Source organism: Schistocerca serialis, chromosome 1 (assembly GCF_023864345.2).
Source record: "Schistocerca serialis cubense isolate TAMUIC-IGC-003099 chromosome 1, iqSchSeri2.2, whole genome shotgun sequence".
Lineage (NCBI taxonomy): Eukaryota > Metazoa > Arthropoda > Insecta > Orthoptera > Acrididae > Schistocerca > Schistocerca serialis.
In genome coordinates this window covers 963000594-963024756 of record NC_064638.1, presented here as the reverse complement: position 1 = coordinate 963024756, position 24163 = coordinate 963000594, and the positions used below count along the sequence as shown (strand labels likewise).

Below are 24163 nucleotides of genomic sequence, written 5' to 3'. Positions count from 1 at the left end.
TGTGGCAGGTAGACTAGGATGGATGGGGTTGTTACAGGGTGGAGGTTAGCTAGTGGCCTGCCTGATACCTAGACTCTCACGTCAAACACACTAACTACATCACTCGCTGACACACTATCATCCCCACCCCTTTACCTCCTGGATTCCTACTTGCCACTGTTAATGTCAGCTCCCTACACACCAACATCTCTCATGCCCATGGCTTTACCGCTGTCAAATACTACTTCTCCCAATATACTTCAGATTCCAAACCCACTACCTCATTCCTAATGCACCTTACCAACTACATCCTCATACACAACTACTTCTCCCACGATGGGTAGGTATATAAACAAATCTCCAGCACAGCCATGGACACCTGTATGGTACCCTCCTATGCCACACTTTTTATGGGCCATCTAGAGGAAACATTCTTCACCTCCCAAAACTCCAAATCCGTTGTCTGGCTCAGGTTCATCAATATCATCTCCATGATCTGGACTCAGGAGCCAAGACACCCTATCCTCATTCCTCCACAACCTCAACACTCTCTCTCCTCTTCAACTTTTGTAGTCCTGGCTTCCTCAGTTGTATATTCATTACGGTACAGTATATTACGGTATATTGATAATTACGGTATACTGATAATTTACCCATTGATAATTTTTACTTATGGACCGTCTGACAGCAACTGAATAAAACACTATTTTAGTGCCATACGTGTTTCGCCTTTATTTTCTGCAAGGCATCATCAGTGGCAGGTTGCGTGGACAATTTCTTAAATATTACACTCCTGTTCCATTTTTGGTGTTGTTTTTCAATTGCATTGAAACAAGTGTTCAGTTCATGGTGCTGTGGAATGTGCGGAAAAAACCACAAATTGGCATTCGTAAGAAGAAGAACAACACCAAAAATGCAACAGGAGCGTAATATGTCCTTCCTGGACATTGACATCCACATCTCTGATGGCTCCATCCACACCTCTGGCCATACTAAATCTACAAACCACCAACAGTACCAGCACTTTGACAGCTGTCATCCCTTCTACACAAAAGATTGCTCCCATACAGCCCAGTCACTCCATGGATGGCATATCTACAGTGACAAGAACACCTTTGTCCTGTATGCTGAAGGTCTCACAAGAGCCTTCACAGACAGCCACTACTCCCCCCCCCCCCTGCCCCCCCCCCCCCCAAAAAAAAAACCTACTCTGCAAACAGATTCCTGTGCCATATTTTCAAACAACCCTAATCCTCCCATCACTCCCAATGATCAGCTACAAAGGAGCACTGCCCTCATCACCCAATATCATTATGGACTGGAAGAATTGAACCATATTTTTTGACAGGGTTTTGATTATCATCATGCCCAAAAATGAGGTGCAGCTCACCCAAGATCCTTGCCATCCCTCATAATGTGGTGTTCTGCCACTCACGCAGCTAACAAAACATCCCAGTCCATCCCTACGCCAATCCCAGGGATCACATCCCCGTGGAAGACTGAATCCACTCACCTAGCACTTCCAGTCCTGCAAAAATTATCCTATCCCATCAGAGGCAGGAATACCACTACAAGCAGCCCTGTCATATACCGAAAATGCTGCCATCACTGCATAGCTTTCTGTGTTGGTAGGACAACCACTAGTTGTCCATTACAATGAATGGCCACTGCCAAACTGCAGCCAAGAAAAAAGTTGTCTACCCAGTGGCACAACATGTTGTTGAGCACAACATGCTCGAGTTCAGTGGATGCTTCATTAACACAGATGGGAATTATCACTGCTAACATCCTTCAGCCCCATAACCCTCCTGGCCTCAATCTCCACTAACATATTGGTGAACACATCATTCAAACTTCCATGAGTAGGCACACTGCGGCTTTTACATCACAATTAGTATTACATTTTTAACCTTTGGGAAAATAATCTACATATAACTGCTAGCTGCATTTTCCTTGAGAAAGCATAACAAAACATTATATGGCTCTATAAAAATAATCTTTTATATCTTGTTTTCACACTTGTCTATTACTGTCATTGTAATTTACAAGGTGCAGATATTCTTTGCCCCTTCATGATATTTTTTAATTATATCAGTTAACTACACTGATTCACGTGAAAACAAGTAACATGAGAACACATTATGAAATGGAGCACTCTTAAACACACACTCCTGTTTATGATTGTGAATAAATTAGTCAACTTCAATCTGCAGCTCACTTTCACATTGCGCACATGTTGCACATTATGTTTCTAGCATACATTTTTCTTGCATTTCACAAATATTGTTTTTGTTCTGTTGCTTTTATGCCTGCCACATACGTAAAAAAAACTCCAGGTTTTGCTGGTTCCTTGATCTGCTCTCCTTCATTCCTGTACTCAGGCAAGAACACATAAATATCCTTGGGATGTGTTTGATGTAATGCTCATTGATTTAAGTGTTATTCTATCAGGCCAACAGCAAGATCTTTCACAAAAATTCATCTTCTTTCTTTATTATCAGGAATATTGAATTTGAAATTAATTTCTGCATTTATACAAGCAATGTATAGATGCACAAGCTTTATCTCTCTCTTCTGTGTGTACACCTCTCAATGGTTCAATTCTTCTGCTACTTGGTAAGTAGCCTATTTTATTCCTAAAGTATTAACATTCTGTCAGAACTTTCCTTACTATATTTAAACTTTGTAGTCATATGAATAGGTTACAATTCACCCCAAGTTTCTATCATCCATGTAAGAGGCAGTCTTGTGAAATTGGATGAATCTTTTTGAAACAACCTGTTGTTGTTTAAACATTTAGTTCTTTTCCTTGTATTCCCTTTTCAAATTCTAGTTGTAATCACCTCTCATCACTGTATAGATAACTGAGCTATTTAAACATTAAACAGGTCATATGAAGTTTGTTGTCAACAGTACTGAATACAAATATTTGAAAATAAAAGTTCTGTTTAATTTCATTTCTTTAAAAGGACAAATAAAATGCTATTTTGAATTTGTTCCTCTGAAATGAAATATTATTGGATAATATGGCATCTAGTAGCAGTTTACTTTTTCCCTGCTCTGCTCAAATATCAATCTCAACATGCAGTCATAGATATTTGGACAATCCTAGCACCTTGTCTGTGGCATTGTGAAGAGTGCAACCAATGTATGCAGTGGGTGTGCTCACTGGTGCAATACCATTAATTAATAAATACTGCAGCTAGAGGTGCCTCAGGCAACCTATTACATTCTATAGAACCTCAAGTTACAGCACCATATGGATATTTGTGGTATGAAATTCCCAGTTTACATTTCTTTATTTGTATTAATTTCTGGGCAGATTTGTCATCCTTTACAAGAACTTTCAAAGTAATCTGGACTTAGCTTCTGATACAGCCATAGTAGAATAGAAAAGTGCAATTATGCAATGCTTATCATGGATCCTTAGTTTCTGCAGTTGTGGTTGTGACAGTGTTAGTTGGAACTGTGATAACAATAGCAATAAAAACAGGAAATGCACTATCAGTAGTAGTTAGATGTGCAACAGCAACACCAGCAAATTTTGAAGCAGCAGATAGCTAACCAACATCATCACCTACTTATCACATTAAGGACATGTATATCTATCTGAACTCCAAATTGTTTCATATTAGTAATCTTCAGTTTCAAATAATAAGCAATCATTTTCAAATAAATTTAAACATTTTTTTGGAAATTCAACGTGAATGGAAATAGACTAGAGCTGTTTGTTAAGAAAGATTTTTATGTGAACTGAAAAAGATAACCAGAACAGCTGATGTTACACTGCTGCAACAACAGCTTGAAGCAGCTGAAGCATTGCCTCCCTCAGCAATTCACTTACTTCAATAAAACAAATTACTACCATGGCCAACAAACCCACACAGTCGCACCTAGCCTCAAGTTTAATGAGTGTGTTACAGGGCATAAGCAAATGTACACAGCATGGAGTGCAGATTTGCAATGCTTAGCACCCAAGTGTGATTTTTCATGCAAACAATGTGACACATCTTATACTGAATCTTTAATCTGTGACACTGTCATACAGCTAGCACCAGCTAGGCAGTCGGTGCAATGGCGCTAGTGTCATCTGATTGTAAATTAAATGAGGTTCTAAAAAAACTGCTAAAGCTTCATCACAGGTTATGTTTGGTGATAAAATTAGTGTTGAACATCTCAGTAATATTCAAAGTCACATTAATTGATTAACAAATAACAATAGTATCGACTTTCTTAATAGTAATCAATGTTGTGTTCATCAATTAACTGCTGACAGTATGTCAATTTTGCTGTCTGAATTACTAAGTAGTCAGTCACTTGCAGTCCAGTGATGCAGCATACACCAGTTACATCATCCTCCATCACACTGACAGATGTACATAGGACTTTGTTTGCCGTCATGCCCTAACAAAGCAAGCTGAAGTTCACAAAAAGTTTCCTCTCAATCATTAACCAGTTATCCATCTGCAGCATTAGGAATGAACTGCCCATCCCATGGCGTCATGTGTTTTGATGCAAAAGTGTCCCTTATTAATGTGGACACAGCAAACTGTTTAATCACTGCTGCAGTACAAAGTGGTGACATATAATAGGTAGCTGATCCGGTTATGGAGTCAAATCTCCATCCAAGCTGAGAACAACAAAGTAGCTAGGCAACTAACCCTGCACAGCAATTAACATTTTTGAAAAAGTTTTCAATGGTGTTGAGTCACATTCATGCAACATTTTGCAAAAGAGTAAACTGCCATTTGACTGTGTATTACTATATTTATCTTCTGTGAAATGGAAAGTTGCCATTCATCATGCAGCAGAGATGCTGAATAGCAGATAGCTACAACAAAAAGATTGTTACAAATATAGCTTTCGGCCAGTAAGGCCTTTGTCAAAATTAGACTACAAACAGTTGTTTCGGCTCAGTTGTCTTAGACTGCAGTCACGTGTGTGTGTGTGTGTGTGTGTGTGTGTGTGTGTGTGTGTGTGTGTGTGTGTGTTTGAAATCTAATTTTAACAAAGGCCTTACTGGCCAAAAGCTACATTTGTGAGTCTTTTTGTTGTGCCTATCTGCGACTCAGCATCTATGCTAGGAGGTGTGTGGCAACTTTTCTTTTGACCGTGTTGTTACATTCCATCTTGAATTTTCCATTGTTTGGTATATTTAACTTCTGTATCTTCTAGATTTCAGCTTTTATACCATTATCAGTACAATGCTAAGTGTTGTTGGACCATTATTATATCATATCTATTAAAGCAGTCCAAAGCAGATAAACAAGACTAACCCATGTCTTTACTATATAACTCAGACATCTAAAAGACATGCATTAGTCTTGTTTATTGCTTTGTACAGCCTTAACAGATGTGACATAACAACAGTCTAACAACTTTTAGCATTGCAGCTGGTAATGTCATAAAAGCCATATCTAGACAGTAAGAAGATAAATATACCGTATTTACTCGAATTGAAGCTGCACCTGAAAAATGAGACTCAAAATCAAGGAAAAAAATTTTCCCGAATATAAGCCGTACCTGAAATTTGAGACTCGAAATTCAAGGGGAGAGAAAAGTTTTAGGCCGCACCTCCAAATCGATACAAAGTTGGTCCATTGTAATATGAGACACAATTTAGGTCGAATGAATGACGATACAGCTACAGTAGTTATGTTTAAATGAGATAGCAGCAAACACGAAAGAATACACGGCAAAATGTTTATATTCGCATGTGATTCACAATTCATAAAAGTTCCAATTAGCAACCATCTCTTCTCACAGGTAGGAAAAAATTCAGAACGTAGAGTTGGCCATATTGACAAACATCCCAGTCATGCCAGTCGGATTTTCGTAGTTCATTGAAATGCTGCTACATTCGAAGATGAACAATATTTATTGTTCTGTGGGACCAAATTAAGGAGAAGTCTCCATGGTCATGGAACGAGTCAATGCAGTGGTCGAAACTCGGGGTGGAGAAAAAAAGCTCGTCTTCAACCTTTTTTTAATTTATTTACTGACGCAGAGGTTTTGGCGCCAGTATTTATCTTTGTGCCTGCAAAGCATGCTTGTGTAGCGCTTCATATATTCAATGGCAGAAGTTAGTTGTCGCGGCATCTACTAACATTTTTCAGAACTTCCACTTACTCTGCACTCGATTCTAAGCCGCAGGCGGTTTTTTGGATTACAAAAACCGGAAAAAAAGGGCGGCTTAGATTCGAGTAAATACGGTAGTAATAAACACCCCAATGGTGGTTTACTCTTAAAATAAATAACTAAAAACAAAAACAAAATATTTGCATTAAGTAACTTTTGTGTTTTATGGTTCCAGAATTCAAGACCAAGTAAACCTAGTTTCAAGCATCATTCTATTCCAAGAACTTGATATAATAAATGCACAGCACAAGCAATTGTTTAAACATGAATTAAGTTGAACATGAATTAATTTTTGCAGTTTGAAACAGGAACATTATTGCAGAAATCCGCAGTACCGAATGTTTGCAGGACATGCCCAATGTCATTCAGAAGTGCAGTTAAGGTGGAACTAAGTAAGTTACAAAGTTTGGGAGTAATAACGCAAGTGCCTTCAAGCAGGCATTTATTCCACCGATTATCAGTCAATGCATTAAAGTATTAGTCAATGCACTATAAGAACACAATGTTAACTAAGGAACACTGTAGGTGGTGCAGAACTAGTATGTTTACCTGACATGTCATGGCAGTAATGTGATGTGCATGTGTCAATTAGTTGTATGGAATCAGCACAGTAAGATTGTGTCAATGTGTAGATGTAACAAAATAGTAGAAAGGAACTATTGTGTTTGGAAGGGCCTATGACCACGCTGTGAAAGCAACCTGATTCATTGGTGTATCAATGTGCACTGTCAATGTGTCTACACGTAATAGTGTACTACTTTCAGCCATACTTTCATAAGAGAAGTAGTTGTAAAAAGACCCAAACTAACAAAGACCAGGGCAAGTACTTTGCTTTATCAATGACAGTTGGTCCAAATGTGACAAAAAAATGCTGCTGTCAGTGAATGCAGGTCAATTTCAATCAGTTTTGGAGTGAACTTTATGAAGCATGGAATGGGCACTTGGAGATAAGTACCCCACAAAAAAAGGCTTGTGTGACATGTAGTGTAATACCATACAACCTACTGACACATACACATCACTGTCATGACATATGTCAGTGGAAGAGGGTCGCTTATCAATTCTACACTAGCTACAATGTTCTTAAGTTAGCAATATTTTCTTATAATGTGTTGACTAATATTTTATCCAATGAGTTTATGTTGAGGTGGTACAGCAGTGAAATTTATTTATTTATTTATTTATTGTTCTGTGGGACCAAATTAAGGAGAAGTCTCCATGGTCATGGAACGAGTCAATATATGAAATTATAACACGATGGTAGAAACAGATAAAATGAAATATAAAAAAACATATTCAGGCGACAAGTCGTAAGTTTAAATACAGAAAATCAACAATATAACACTGGAATTTGTTTAATTTTTTAGCTCTTCCAGGAGCTCCTCGACAGAATAGAAGGAGTGAGCTATGAGGAAACTCTTCAGTTTAGACTTAAAAGAGTTTGGGCTACTGCTAAGGTTTTTGAGTTCTTGTGGTAGCTTATTGAAAATGGATGCAGCAAAATACTGCACTTCTTTCTGCACCAGAGTCAAGGAAGTGCATTCCACATGCAGATTTGATTTCTGCCTAGTATTAACTGAGTGAAAGCTGCTAACTCTTGGGAATAGGCTAATATTGCTAACAACAAACGACATTAAAGAAAATATATACTGTGAGGGCAATGTCAGAATTCCCAGACTATTGAATAGGGGTCGACAGGAGGTTCTCAAACTTAAACCACATACAGCTCAAACAGCCCGTTTTTGAGCCAAAAATACCCTCTTTGAATCAGAAGAATTACCCCAAAAAATAATGCCATACGACATAAGCAAATGAAAATATGCAAAGTAGACTACGTTTCGTGTTGAACTGTCACATATTTCAGATACTGTTATAATGGTAAATAATGCAGCATTTAGTTTCTGAACAAGATCCTGGACATGAGCTTTCCACAACAGCTTACTATCTATCCGAATGCCTAGGAACTTGAACTGTTCCGTCTCGCTTATAATATGCCCATTCTGTCTGATCAAAATATCGGTTCTTGTTGAATTGTGAGTTAGAAACTGTAAAAACTGAGTCTTACTGTGATTTAGCATCAAATTATTTTCCACAAGCCATGAACTTATTTCATGAACTACATTATTTGATACTGTTTCAATATTACACACAAGATCCTTCACTACCAAGCTGGTGTAATCAGCAAACAGAAATATTTTGAATCACCTGTAATACTAGAAGGCATATCATTTATATAAATAAGAAACAGCAGTGGCCCCAGCACCGATCCTTGGGGAACGCCCCACTTAATGGTGCCCCATTGGGACTGAACATCACTACCACTCTCAATTATGCAGAGAATTACCTTCTGCTTTCTGTTCTTAAAGCAAGAGGCGAACCAATTGTAAGCTACTCCCCTTACTCCATAATGGTCCAATTTCTGCAGTAATATTTTGTAGTCAACACAGTCAAAAGCCTTCATTAAATCAAAGAAAACACCTAGCGTTCGCAACCTTTTATTTAATCTGTCCAAAACCTCACAGAGAAAAGAGAATATAGCATTTTCAGTTGTTAAACCATTTCTAAAACCAAACTGTACATTTGACAGCAAATTATGTGAATTTAAATGCTCCAGTAACCTTGTATATACAACCCCCTCGATAACTTTAGCAAACACCGATGGCATAGAAATAGGTCTAAAATTGTCAACATTATCCCCCTTTTTATAAAGTGGCTTCACTAATGAGTACTTTAATCAGTCAGGAAACCGACCACTCCTAAAGGAAAAGTTACAGATATGGCTAAGTACTGGGCTAACATACATAGAGCAATACTTCAGTATTCTGCTAGATACCCCGTCATATCCATGAGAGTTCTTGGTCTTTAGTGATTTAATTATTAACTCAATCTCCCTCTTGTCAGTATCATGGAGGAGCATTCCAGGTAACAGTCTCAGAACACTTTTTTCTAAGAGCGCTATATGATTCCCTGTTGGGACTAGGTTTCTATTTAGTTCACCTGCTATATTCAGAAAGTGATTATTAAATACTGTACATATATGCAACTTATCAGTAACACGGACATTCCCACTACGCACTGATTCTATATCCTCAACCTGTCTCTGCAGATCAGCCACTTCCTTTATGACTGACCATATGGTTTTAATTTTATCCTGAGAATTAGCTATTCTATCTGCATACCACATACTTTTTGCCTTCCTAATAACATTTTTAAGCACCTTACAATACTGTTTGTAATGGGCTGCTGCATTTAGATTTTGACTGTTTCTAACGTTTTGATATAATTGCCACTTTGTTCCACAAGATATTCTTATCCCTCTAGTCAGCCACCCAGGCTGCCTGTTTGTGCTAGTACCCTGTTTTGAACGTTCTAACGGAAAGCAACTTTCAAAGAGCACAAGAAAAATCTTGAGAAAAGCATTATATTTATCATCTACTGTATCAGCGCTATAAACATCTTGCCACTCTTGTTCCTTGATAAGGTTTACAAAGGTCTCTACAGCAACTGGATCAGCTTTCCTAAACAGTTGATAACTATATTTAGCATGTGTTGCAGCACAAAAGTCTTTTAGAGTTAAAATTTGTGCATCATGATCTGAAAGGCCATTCACCTTTTTGCTAACAGAATGCCCTTCTAGTAATGAGGAATGAACAAAAATGTTGTCTATGGTTGTTCTACTGTTCCCTTGCACTCTCATTGGAAAGAATACGGTTTGCATAAGATTATATGAATTAAGGAGGTCTACCAGCATCCTTTTCCTTGCACAATCACTTAGACAATTAATGTTGAAGTCACCACATATAACTAACTTTTTGTATTTCCTATAAAGTGAACCAAGAACCTCCTCTAGCTTTAGCAAAAATGTTGTGAAATCGGAATCTGGGGATCTATAAATAACAACAGTTAGAAGTTTAGCTCCATTAAATTTAACCACACCTGCACAACATTCAAACACCTTTTCAGTGCAGTACTTTGAAACATCAATTGACTCAAATGGGATGCCATTTTTCACATACATGGCTACTCCCCCACACTGCAAAGAGCTCCTAGAAGAGCTGCCAGCCAACCTGTATCCTGGTAAAGGAAGCCTCTGAATTATCTCCTTATTTAAGAAGTGTTCAGATATACCAATAATTTCAGACTCAACATCTATAAGCAGTTCACTAACTTTATCTCTAATACCTTGTATATTTTGATGAAATATACTAATTCCCTCATTACTCGGATACCTAAGCTTTGTCAAAAGTGGATCCTTTGTTAGAGAGACTTTCCTTAAGCAGGAATACCTATCAGCTGACTTCAATCTAAAAAAGGTGTAGCTCTAACACTCACTACTGCAGGAATTTTCCCATGAGTGATCCCACCACCTCCACCTAAGCTGTCACCTATAAGTTTTGCCAACTTCCCCTTCCCATACCTGTTGAGGTGCAGGCCATGTCTAGTGAACCCCGTCCTGCTGATAGACTCCACCGACACCACTGAAATGTGACCCATGCTTTCTGTCATCAGCGCACCCCCAAGTCTCATGTTATTACGCCTGACGGCTGTATTAAGATGAGGCCGATCGTGACGCTGTAACAGTTCCACGAATGCACATTCGTGTTGCCAGTCTGAGTAGCTATCTTTTCCAGGTCACCATCTATGTCATACTCCCCATCCCTATCAATACTATTACCAGCCTCATCCACAATCACTACCTGATCCTCTTTAGTAAAATCCCTACACAACCCGCCTATGTTAACAGTCACCTGGGCCAATCCTGTATTAGGCTTCACAATGTTGGTGACCTGGTACTCACTCCCCAACACTTCCTGCAACTGCTGGCCTACACCTCTGCCATGAGAACTACCTAACAGCAGAACCTTCTTCTTCCTCTTCGACTTTGCAACTGTCCTAGCCACCGTAACTGCTGAGGTCTGCTGCATACTTCCTACATCTACAGCTACTAGAGATTCCTCTCCACTAGACTCTGACAGTTGGTCACATCTATTGCAAACACCAATAGTAAAACTATCTGAAAATCATCTTCTCCCAGCAGATCTCTTGCCAACAGCCAGCTCCCATTCCCCAACCCCCTTCTCCCTCCTCATCCTATCTAGCTGCTCCTGTGCGTTTTTCAACTGCACCTGAAGGGCACAGGTCTTACGCTCCTGCTCTTCTATCAACTTACTCTTGCTACATAACCCGCAGTTCCAGGAGAGAATCTCACCAGAATGCCCACTGGCTTCCCCATTGCATTCCCCCCCCCCCCCCCCCCCCAGTGAAAATACTTCAAACAAGTCTCACACCGCAATCCAATACTCACGAACCTACGGCAAAGCCCACACTTCTCACTCATGGTAAAATTTTACACTTATTGAAACAAGAAAACTACTTTATCTAAGTTCTGCTACTACAACCAGAAGATGTTAAAAACCTGACTACAATAATCACAAACTTACTCTACAAGGGAACTAAATATCTGCTTGAAGGAATTTGTTTTATTACTCTCATGTTTTGTAATGTACCTTGTTACACCTTAGCTACACATACTGGATGACACTAGGCATGTCCTGTAAAAGTTCAGGACTGTGGATTTTCACAATGACGTGCGTGTTGCAAACTATGCAGCACAATGTAATTCGTGTTCAAACAGTTGCTTGAGCTGTGCATGTATTGTATCAAGTTCTTGGAATAGTAGGTGTAAAAAGATCCAAACTAACACAGGCCAAGGCAATTATTTCACTTTTTCAATGACAGTTGGTTTGAATGTGACAAAAAATGTTGCTGTCAGTGAATGCAGGTTCATTTCAACCAGTTTTTTTGTGTTTGTTTTTGACAGGAGGTCTTGGGGATGATTGCCGTTTACTGTTGTGACAAAATAAAACACCTACAGCCATCCTTATGATTTTATTTATTTTTTAGCAACCAGTTTTGGCGCTTCAATGCGCTATCATCAGGCTGTAGTTGATGCTGAAGGGGTTGAAATGATCCCTATATATACTGCATCAGTGGCCAACATAACTGGTTATGCAGACTATCTGAAAACTTTGCTGTCAGCACTCTAACCACAATGTTATGAAGCATGCACTGGGCACTTGGAGATGAGTACCTAACAAAAAAAGGCCATTGCTCACAACAGCTCACCATCAAGGTGGTGTGATGTGTAGTGTGGTCTTACCCATCATACTGTTGTCCCTTTACAAATGATGGACAGTATAAACTGCATCAATGGTTCAATGACGTGTTGGACACACACTGTGGAGGCCGTGGTTCATGTCGAAGGTAGCTTTGTGACGTTTTGGGGAAGTTTTTGTGCCGTGACTGGGGCCCCATTCATTGAAGTTACTATGATCATAAGCAAGGATATATATGTCAACATTTCCAGTGACCCAGAGTTGCCCTTTCTTCTGCATCTGCAAGATTAGTATGCTATAGACAATCCTGTCTTTCCAGATAATAACACTTGGCTTCAAAAAGCTGCTCACATACATTTCCAGCTCGACAAGCAGTGAAGTATCTTATTACCCGTCCGTTGGTCTGTTAAACCATTTAATCTTAATTGCCAGGCCTATGTGCATAAGCAGTCCCAGGCTCTGGCAATTCCAGATTGTATGTGTGATGGCCTCCAGTTACAGATATTGGTGAAGTTAATTTTCTAACGGAAAGGTCTAACAATGGCATATTTTAATCTCTTTGAGAAAACTCATTGAACTACTTAGTGATTAATGATGATTTTCTTAGTTTGCATGGGAACTTGTGAGAAATTATCAATAAATTAAATTTTTTTCTATATTACTTCTTCAGTGTAATTTTTTCTGAATTTCTGGAATCAATTTCATCACCCACTTTTTAAAAGTAATTATTAAAAATATATATTATTAAAAATATATATATATTAAAAATATATGCTACACATGAACTTTTATAATGCTCCTATTTTCTTTAATAGGCATAATGTGTAGGAATTATTTTAACAGTCCTGTTTATGATACGAAATCTTTGCTTGTTCTGGCAATTTTGTAGACTTTCCCTTTCGTTCTGAAGGCACACTAGTATCTGTAGTGGTTCAAAGTTTCTTTGATGACTTGCTAGTATTGTATTTAATTTGTGTATGCATGAAGGGCTAGAAGAAGGTCTGCTTTAAAATGGATACACACTTATTAAGAAATATGCTGATTTCAGAACTGGCATTAGCCTCATTGTGACTTGACCGCAGCCCCATTTTTGAAGCTTTCTCTAAAATTTCCCATTCTTACTGAATAACTGTACCCACTGCTTCCTTTAAAAGTTTCTAAACTGCACTTGTGATTAGCTTATGTACTGTGACTGTACAAGGTCTGTTCAAAAAATTCCGGAAGATTCGTAATTTCGTGCCAATGGTGCATTGGAATGAAATTTGGTTGGCATCCCTCCCCACATGCCTGTGTTTAATGTGTAACTGCTGGAAGTTTCACTGTTGTACATCTTTCAGTAATTGTTCAGTGCCATACTGAATAAATGTTATGTCACACAGTTTGTGAATTTTGAGATGGCAGAGTTGGAGTAGCAATGTGCATTAAATTTTGTGTGAAACCAAGGAAAACCTTTACAGAGACACACCAAACACGGCAGGAAGCTTATAATGATGAGTGATTAACCCGTTCTTGGTGTTACAAATGGTTCACATGGTTTAAAAATGGGCAGACAGAAGTTAAAGATGATACTCGTTCAGGATGCCAATGATGCTCATGTCAGGAATGTCAACAAAATTGTTCGTGCCAACTGAAGACTGACTGTCCGAGAGATTGCAGAAGAATGTAACATTTCAGTTGGATCATGTCATGAAATCCTGACATACCATCTTGGAAGCATCATGTTGGCATCAAGTTCGTCCCACAGCTCATGAGTCAACACAGAAAGACCTTTGCCTCACAGTCTGTGAAGAGTTCTAGGATCTCGCAAACGAGAATGAGATGTTCTTTACGAGAATAATACTGGTGACGAGATGTGGGTCTACTGCTATGATGTTGAGACCAAGGTTCAGTCTTCACAACAGCTCAGGAAAGATTCTCCATGATGAAAAAAAAGCTCATCAGATCAGGTCAAATGACAAAGCCATACTCATAGTTTTCTTTGACTTTGAAGTATTAGTTCATCACGAATTCATGTCACAGGTACAAACTGTTAATCAGTGGTACTACCAAAATGTGTTGCGATGTATGTGAGAAAATGTGAGAAGAAAATGGCCTGAAATGTGGCAAGACAATTAATGGCTGTTGCATCACGATAACGCACCCTCACATTCATCCCTGTTGCTGCATGACTTTTGCAAAAAAAATTAAATCTCTGTGCTGCCTCATCCTCCATACTCTCCACATCTGGCCCCTGCAGATTTCCAAAGTTGAAAACACTATTGAAAGTATGAAGATTTGGTATGATAGATGAGGTAAAAGAAAATTCACAAATGGCTCCTCATACATACCAAGACTGTTCCCGGAGGTGGAAACAGTACTGGGAGTATTGTATCAATTGTGGAGGAGAATATTTTGAAGGAGACCATGCACAGTAAGTAAAAGGTAAGTGTAGAAAAATTTTGTGGGCAAAGTTCCAGAATTTTTTGAACAGATCTCGTATTATTACGCCTTCCTCTCCTCCCCCACCCCACCCCACCACCAACCTCACCCTGCCATTCCCCCCACCCCCACCCTTTCTGATGCCTCCACCTTGCACCCCCCACCCACCCCCACCCCCAACCCCACCTCTGGACAGCTGCTCAAGAGGTGAAGTTATAACAACAGCCAGATACAGTAATCATGTGTGTGTCACTAGCACTTTTGAGTGTGTTTCCTATTCCACAAGAAGGCCTTTTGGCTAAAAACTAAAATGTATAACAGTGTTTTCATTGTGGCTGACTGCAACTCAATATTTCCTCTACACACCGCAATCTATTCTCTCTCTCTCTCTCTCTCTCTCTCTCTCTCTCTCTCTCTCTCTCTCTGTGTGTGTGTGTGTGTGTGTGTGTGTGTGTGAGAGAGAGAGAGAGAGAGAGAGAGAGAGAGAGAGAGAGAGAGAGAGAGAGTGTTTTTGTGGTGTACGTTTGTTCTTTCTTCATTATTTGAATATCCCTTAATGAGTGGTTGCCTTTACTCAGTCCATTTTTATACCCTACACCAGACTATCTAGTATCAGAGTAATGACCTATCCAATTATGACACCCAATCAATAGCGGCCTGTAGCATTTTACGTAATATCTACTTTATCACAAAAACTACAGGAGACTGTCCTTATACAAGTGAATCTGTCACTGGTTCCCAAAAATGTTTAGACAAGTGGAGATACCACAAGATTCCCAAAGAGGATACCAGCAGACATGTTGAAACGTAGAACACTGAAGGAGCAATTTGAAGAGGAAGGACAGTTCCATTTTTCAACCTGGCTGTTATAGAATCATTGTTATTTACGTCATCCCTAAGGAAAAATTAATTTTTTGTCCAACAAATTTGTGGCTGTGACACTTGAAATCTAAAATGAAAAACTTTTTAAAGAGAAAAATGATATGGCTTAAAAACACAGAAAAGTTTACCTACAACAACAATGTTCATGAATGGCTGCAGTCTTATATCAAAGTAGCCTCTTTCAGTTAACAATTTTCTCAGCAAATATCACAGAAATATTGGAATCCAAACAGATAAAAAATCTACTCACCAAGCAGTTGCAGCAGAACACACACACATATATTAAGGTTCTCCTGCCTTTGCTTGGTGAATACATTTTTTTTATGTATCCATTTACATTATATCAGCATAAACTGATTATTTTCACTGAAATATTGGAATCCAATGGTTTTAGTTTCATGTTGTTCTCCTATATGAGTTTTTTATTTAGTTACTGTTAATTATAACAATCAAAGATACATACTGTTAGCAAATTCACTGCCTTTTCTTCATGGTTGATACCCTCCACATGGCTTATGAGCCACTGAGCAGCATCAGCACTCACAAATGTGTTAGATGGTAAACTAGGATGATTTGTAAGGAATCCAACCCCAGTCTGCACATTCTTCATTGCATCCAGAATTTCCTGAATGGATGCATTACTTTTCAGGCGATGCGTAACTGTCTGGTTGACACTAAAATTGATGTAATACCACAATGTAGGGTACATATAAGATAAACATATAAAAAAAACATAAAATGAAAAATAACAAGTATTCCTGTGTTGTCTGATTTTTATAGCATTGAGTAGCTGCAAAACACAATATGTACTAAACAGAAAAGTAACAAGTACTATTTTTTATGATATTGCCTCTGTGCTACTGACTTAAATTGTTGTTTAGTAGTTAGTGCTGCTGGCTTTTACAAGGAAGTCAGTAGTTCAATTTCCAGTGACTCCCTAAGTTTTTTCTGAGGTGAGAAGATCTAGAATGAAGTCCACTTAGCCTCATTAGGTGAAACAAGATACTGCTTGAAATACTATCGCAGAAATGGCACCAAACTGAAAGGCTTGCACTAGGTTGAAAGTTATCAAATATTTATTTATTAGTTTAGATCTTAATATATTTATTATTGAGCATCCTTAATTATTTGATGATATCACTACCGCATGCAAATCCAAGTTCACTTTGTAAGATTTAAGTCATTCTGACATTCCAGATGTCATAATGTTTACAAAAACAACACACTGGCTTGATGAGATCTCTTATTTTACTATCTTGATTCATGTTATGGTGGCATAGGGAGAATCCCACCAATGGAAAGTGATACAAAGTCCAGCAATTTCACATTGTCTATAGTTTTTTCTTTGTTTGTCAATTTGTGTCACTACATCACGAACCCCCCCAACGCACACACACACTTCTCTTTTCTTTAAAAAAATTGATGTTTTACAATGTAGTGAAATCTTGTAGTCTTTGGAACCAGTTTCTGTGTGGGGATGGAAAAGAGGTGAGATCCCACAGTTGACATCCGGTCAGGATGTGGTAGCTGCACTGTCTGTGAGCAGCTAGTGGTGTGGTGGGTGGTACAGGAGCAGTGACCTCTGCTGCCTCTGCATTCAAGTGTGCCAGCTTCAGCCACTCAACTGAAACCTTTTAATTCTTTTTCTGTATTGAGTTTTAAAAGCGTGCAGTCCATGCTGCAGAATTTTCCACGGTCCACTGAACGGTGGTATGAGAGGTGGATGGGCCAAGTCATCACCCCGGAAGGTATGCTGTAGAGGCCCTAGAGTATAAAAACGTTCCCATGTATGTGTAACTACACCACAGAGGAGCATATTTGGGGCACAATACCATTTCTCACACATTAACTCTGTCAAGGAGGCCAGTGGAGGGAGGTCGGAATACTTGTCGGTTAGTTCCACCAGCAGGCATAGCTCTTCACCGTATGTGAGTTGTGCTGGTGAATGTTACAGATCATCTTTGACTGTTGATCACAGGCTCAACAGGAAAAGCAGTACTGAATCCAACCATGTTATGTTTGCATACATCAACACCACCTTCAGGGCATGGTGGAACCTCTCCACATACTACTGCTGGCAGGATGGTAGCTGGTGGCGTGTATGTGGAAACAGCCACATAGTTGTAGGTTTTCCTGAAGTAAGGATGCCATGAACTGCCACCACCTGTCAGTCAGATGGTATGGGCACACCAAACCTCACGATCCATACCTGTAAGATGATCTTCACCACCTTAGCTGCCATGATGTCTGTGACAGGAATGACCTCCGCCACCAGGTAAAGCAATCCACTAGCATTACCAGGTAACAGAAGCCACTGGAGAATGGAAGGGGACCTACAAGGTCTACAAGGACATGCCCAACTCTCACCAAAGGTGTGATGATGACTTCTTATGGCCAGGAAAATGGTGGTCAATTTTGCTCCGCTGACATTTGTTATATTGCTTTGCCCACACGCAGGAATTTCTGGCAATACTAGGCCACACCACCTTAACCTTCACAAGCTTCACCATAGCCTCTACTCCTAGATGCAGGAGGTTACAAAAGGCTGATAAAAAATTCTCTGGAAGTTGCGCAATATGTAGACGTGTGTGCTAATGTGTGCCACATCGCAAAACAGATATACATTTGCCTGTGCTGATTTGACTCTCAGTAATTGTAGATTTGAAATCTGCTGCTCCTGTAGTGCATCTAACTTCCTGTTCAGTGCGTGTGCAAGGGCGATGTGGTGCTGTCATACCATCCTAATACTGGTGTAGCTTCTGGATAAACAGTCAGTGGCAATGTTTTTGTGAGCACTCACATGGCAGATATTGGTGGTAATCTTGGAAATAAACACCACCTGTTTGATCTATGGAAGTGAACCAATAAGTCAATTTTTTTTAAACAGTGTGGTGATGGAGGAATGGTCTGTGAAAGCCGTGAACTCTCTGCCTTCCACACACTTGCAGAAGAGCTTGACAGCCACATAGACATCATATAGCTAATGATCTATGGTGCTCCAGTTTCTTTGCCTCTCTGTTAACAGCAAGTGAAAGAATGCCAGGGGCTGCCATGTGCAGCACGCGGAAGAATGCCAGGGACTGCCATATGTCAATGTGCTGCTGAAAGACCTCTCTGTTGACAGCAAGGGGAAGAATGGCATGGGCTGCCATGTGCAACAAGTGGAAGAATGCCAGGGACGGCCATATGTCAATGTGCTGCTGGAAGGCAGCACCTACAGCTATCTGGTTTGCATTGACCATAATAGCTGTTGGTGCATTTTCATGCAGATGATTCAGTAGTACAGCATGTGTGGCACACTCTTTTGCCAACTCAAACATGTTTATTGCTTCCTCACTCCAAGGCTCCTTCCTAGTAACTACTGTGTGTTTTCGCCAAAGCAATGTGGTCACTGGTGCCAGTAACAATGCCACATGAGTTAGTTGAGCATACCTAACACCCATCTAAGGCCCTCAAATGTTCTTGGTCATGTCACTTCCTGGATCGTTCTGACTCATTCCACTAGAGGTAAGATGCCTGCTGTTGGCACCACAAATCCTAATAACTTGACAGTACCCAACTCAAAAATGCATCTAGCTGTGTTTACCACAACCCCTGCCTGTTCAAGTATATTTGAAAAATTACCGTAGGTGCTTACAACGTTGTGCTGGAGAAAGAGAAAACATAAGGGTATCATCCATACAGCAACATACATCCACTAGACTTTGGAGAACTTAGTGAATGAACTATTGCCACACTTAGGCAACATTTTTTAGCTCAAATGGCATGTACAAGTACTCATATAAACCAAAAGGGGTCATTATGGCAGTCTTTGCCATGTCCCCCAATTACACTGAACACTGTCACTCCAGCCAATTCATTGCTCACGTGCATTAATTTGGAGAACTGGGTACCTGTCAAGGATGGTTCTCTCATTCAGTAATTTCCCAGTCTCCACAAACCATCTCATTTGGTCCCATATGGAGGGGGGAGGCCTACTGGCTGTCCGAAGGGCACATGCTTCCATCCCCATGTCTCTCAATGTTAACTTTGGATGCAGTCAACTTCTTGTGCTTGAGATGGTGGGTTTTAGCCGCCACTGGTTGCCCCGGGTTCATACAGGCGATGTGTTGAATCTTTGGTCCCCTTTTATGCCTGTCACCTGACGGTGAAGTAAGGCTAGGAAACTAGTCTATGATTCATCAAAACTTGTTCTCCTGCAAGGGGCTTGTGATGACAGCCTGAGCTATCAGGCCTCTCCCGACATCTATGAGTAATTGGAAAAGGTACAGGATGTGTGCAATTAGGAAATTCCACTTGATTGGCTCTGTTAGGCCTATGTCAACGCACAATCTCTTCTCACGGTATGTCGAAATGGGCATGTTATTAGTTGCTGTGATGTAGAGGGTAGCTGCCATACAGTTCAGCTGAGACTGTTGTCCTTGGTAAAATGTTGATGTTGAAATCAGTGTCCACAAAAACTTGACTATGCTACTTTGCCCATCATGAGTTATCTTTTTGATATTTTCTGTGAGCAGGTGAAACCAACATGAAAATGATCCATCAGTGAGGCTCTGCTTAGTGAGTATTGACCACTGCCAAATTACAGTTCTTCGAAACTGAAGGTTTCACAGCAAGGTGAGGCAGTAATGTAACTGCAGCACATGTTTATCATATCCTGGTTTGGGACTGGCAGAAAAATGTTGTTGTTGCCCTATGTGTGTATGTTACACTATTGCTACTGCCTGAAATCCCACTGCTGGAGATGCACGCAGAGAAATCACCATGCCTGAGAATAGAGACGATGATGCAGGGGATGATGTGGACATCTTGGCACATTGTACATATGCACCAAGGACAAAAACATGAATGAATGACTACAAAGTAGGTCAGACCCCCCACAGCAAGTGATTGTTGTGTAATAGCTAGGTGGGGGATATCTTTTCTTGTCCATTGACAGACTTTAAGTGTTGTGTAGCTATGCATGTCTGAAGTAACCTCTGCAAAAACCGTCCAAGCTTCACTTAAGTGACCAAAGACACAATGGAATTGTAAGGTGTCACCCTGTATGTTGCATTCACAGAAAATGCCTTCCACATGTTGGAACCAGAGTTCTGGTCTTGAGGTCAACAACAACGGCAGTTTAATGTTTTGCGTGTTCCTACCTTGGGAAGCCGTTTGCTGAGGCTGTTGATCTTGCAGAGTACCTTTCACATTATTGTTGGCTAGTTGCAAAGTGTTGTCATCATACTCTGTTCTTATGTAATCTCCATTTTCTGAATTCATAGTGACACATTTTGTGCAAGGTCACCACTGAAGGTTGGTCACTAAAGGTGGCGATAATTCATTGGAGAATGTATAGGCATGCTGTAACACCTTTAATTTCACACTATATCTCAGAACAAAATTCAACATCACAACAAAGAGAATTGTGCAAATAGAAAGTGATCCAAAGTCCTTCAGTTACATCTATTTCATAATGTCTTTAGTTTGTTGCTTGTTTTTCGATAAGTGATGCTACAATGTCCCAAATCTCTTCCTGTCTTGTGGTTATCTTCTCATTTTTGTATACTAATCATGTTCTCTATAATTAGCCCATACCCACCTGAGCTATTTCATCACCTGGCAAGATTTACTAGTCCACACATAGATTCCCTGTAACCTGATTTAAATCCTCTGGTTCCAAATGAGCATGTAAGCCGAAGCTGTTGATCTTGGAATGAGTCACTACATAATTCACAGAAAGCTAATATGAAAATTTAAAAACAAAAATAGAAAGTAACAAAAATGAAAAGAAATACATTAAAAAAATATTTAATATAATATGTACAATAAATAACACATTAGAGTGCAAGGCGTCAGTACTCTCAAACTAAACTACTGCAAAAAACTTCTTTACAGGATAAAAGAAGTGTGCCACAGGGCAGACTAGTGACTTATTGTTTGATTTGAAAAACTGATAGTTTATCACCCAAATTTTTCAGCTCTTTTGGAAGTTCACTGAAAATTACGCCTGACGGATATACTTTTCGCTACAATGGTTAAAAAAAGTGTCATCATTAAAGTGCAAACAATTTTTCTGTCCAATGATTTAACCTATTTTTTCCAGTACTCCTTTGTTTTGTACTTTACCAATCAATTTAATTTTTAGTATGATTATGTAGTATCAACGCCAATTACTACTGTTGTTTCCCCAATGTCTGTATTTTACTTGCATAAAATGCTGTGCTCCATATTCACAGTTTTAAAAACATCAGCATCAATTACATGTGAATATTTGATATTATTGCAGCTCCACTGGTAAAGAAAGGTTTCATCATGTGTGCCCATCAGTTTCTTAGTCGTCTTCGCAACTTACTTCATATGTAGCATTATTATTTCATTACTTCACCTATGCTTTCTCCCATTTTTAAGCATGGAAGTCATTATGGAGCTCTCTCCAGGTTTAATTGTTTAGTTCTGCATTGCATTCCACTTCTGTCTCCTGAACTACCATTCACACCCTTGTTTAGCACAGTGGTCACTTATAGGGAATAATTTCCACTTAATGTCATTTTTTTCTTATTTTTAACTATTATAGTTCCACAAGTAAACCTTTCTCTTTATTCTTCTGAATATCAGTCTATTATTTATTACTTCAGAAATGATTCAAACTGATTTTTTCTATTTTAAGCTTCACAATCTACTGAAAGCTACTGACATATTAATGCTGAAATAGATGGCACAGACATTCCGAATGAAAGAATGGAGAACTTTGAAAAAATATTCAACTGAAAACTATTGAATGAAATACTGAATGCATTTATACAAATGGGAAACCTGAAAAAGAAAAAAAGCTGGAGGTAGCTGAAATGTCGTTTTACAGTTCAGTGGCAAAAATTAAGTGTTTCTAGAAGGATTAGATCATGAGAAATAGTTCAGATGTCTAATTACTAATGTTTTATTTCTTTATACTCGTTAACAAATTTCTTTTGTGAAGTATGAACATTCCTTATCAAAGGTAACTGTCAATACCATCAACCAGATCGTTTATGCAAATCGTAAAAAGCAGTGGACCTATTACTTTCCACTGTTCCAATGATTTCTGAAAGATGATGGATAATAATGGTGCTATATTTGTAGCATAGTCAACATAAAATCTTACGGGGATACCGTCTGGGCTAGACGCCTTCCTGGTGTCTAAGGATCTTAACTGTTTTACAATTCCAGATACACTGAACACTATGTCAGCCATCCTTGCGTTTCTTTGACAATTGAAAGGAGGAATGGTGCTGCAGTCCTCCACTGTAAATGAGTTTTTGAAAGCTAGGTTTAGAATTTTGGCCTTCTGTTTATCATCATCCCTTACATTACCCACACACTCAGCAAGAGAAGGTACTGAATTATTTGTAGCATTCATAGATTTTACGTACAACCAAAATTTTTGGGGGTTATTTTTGGAATATGCAGATAAAATATTGCTTTCAAATTCATTAAAACAATCTCTCATTGACCTTTTGACAACTGCTTTCATTTCACATAATTTCTGTTTGTCAGCGGGGCAGTGATTAGTTTTAAAATGGTGCAAAATTCTCTGCTTTCTCAGCAACTTCTTAATATGTTTTTTGAACCAAGTTGGATCCTATCCCTCCTCTATATTTTTGCTAGGCACATATTACTCTATACCTCTAAATTCTGACCAAACGATTAAAATATAAAGAAGCCTACTTTACTTATAAAATTATCCTTCATAAAACAATGAATAGCGACAGAAATTTATAAACTATTTCTGCATGTCTGTCTTTTTCAAGATACATGCAACAATCTCCAGGTACTTCTCATCAAAAGCCAACAGCTTTGCCTGAAGATGACAAGAAGGTATTCCATCAAACTATTGTAGCTTCAGTGACATGCCTGAGAATCCCTCTGTATTAACAATGACAGTAATAGCTCATTTTCCAGGTATCAATGGCTCAGAGCAATACTACTTTAATTACAATTTGGGAGAAAATGAAGCTACAATGAAACTGTGTTGTCCAAGCTAATCTTTTATCTGTGAAACAAAAAAATTGTAACTGCTTCTTTTACTGATCCATCATGCAAAGGAGATGATTGAACATGGTAACTTGACAATCCCATACATTTTTATTGTAATACAATCGCAACTGCTGTTACAATCCTTTTGCATTTATACCTTCAGCAACTTGTGTGGCCTTTTATCCTAACTGCTTTTACAATTTTGTTTCATTGAACAAACAAATGAAGTTTATATACCATAGCACAATCTTTTGTCATTATAATGCATGGGAAAAGTGGTTAACTGAAGCAGGAGATGGAAATTAAAGCTTTTTATCTATTCTGTGTTGTGTTTATTGTCTAATATCACCCAACCATCAGCATCGTAATTATAATTACTGTATTTGAATGACCATATTGTAGGTTGTTGTTGTTGTGGTCTTCAGTCCTGAGACTGGTTTGATGCAGCTCTCCACGCTACTCTATCCTGTGCAAGCTTTTTCATCTCCCAGTACCTACTGCAACCTACATCCTTCTGAATCTGCTTAGTGTATTCATCTCTTGGTCTCCCTCTATGATTTTTACCCTCCACGCTGCCCTCCAATACTAAATTGGTGATCCCTTGATGCCTCAGAACATGTCCTACCAACCGATCC

General features: G+C 39.0%; 1 protein-coding gene across 1 annotated transcript in view; it reads right to left on the bottom strand.

The window, feature by feature from the left end:
* LOC126452593 (GATOR complex protein Iml1) overlaps positions 1-24163 on the bottom strand; it is a 572541-nt gene that overhangs the window by 159307 nt on the left and 389071 nt on the right. Inside the window, exon 23 of the mRNA XM_050091115.1 lies at positions 15997-16207. Within this exon, the coding sequence (XP_049947072.1) occupies positions 15997-16207 (211 nt within the window). The remainder of the gene's footprint in view (positions 1-15996; positions 16208-24163) is intronic.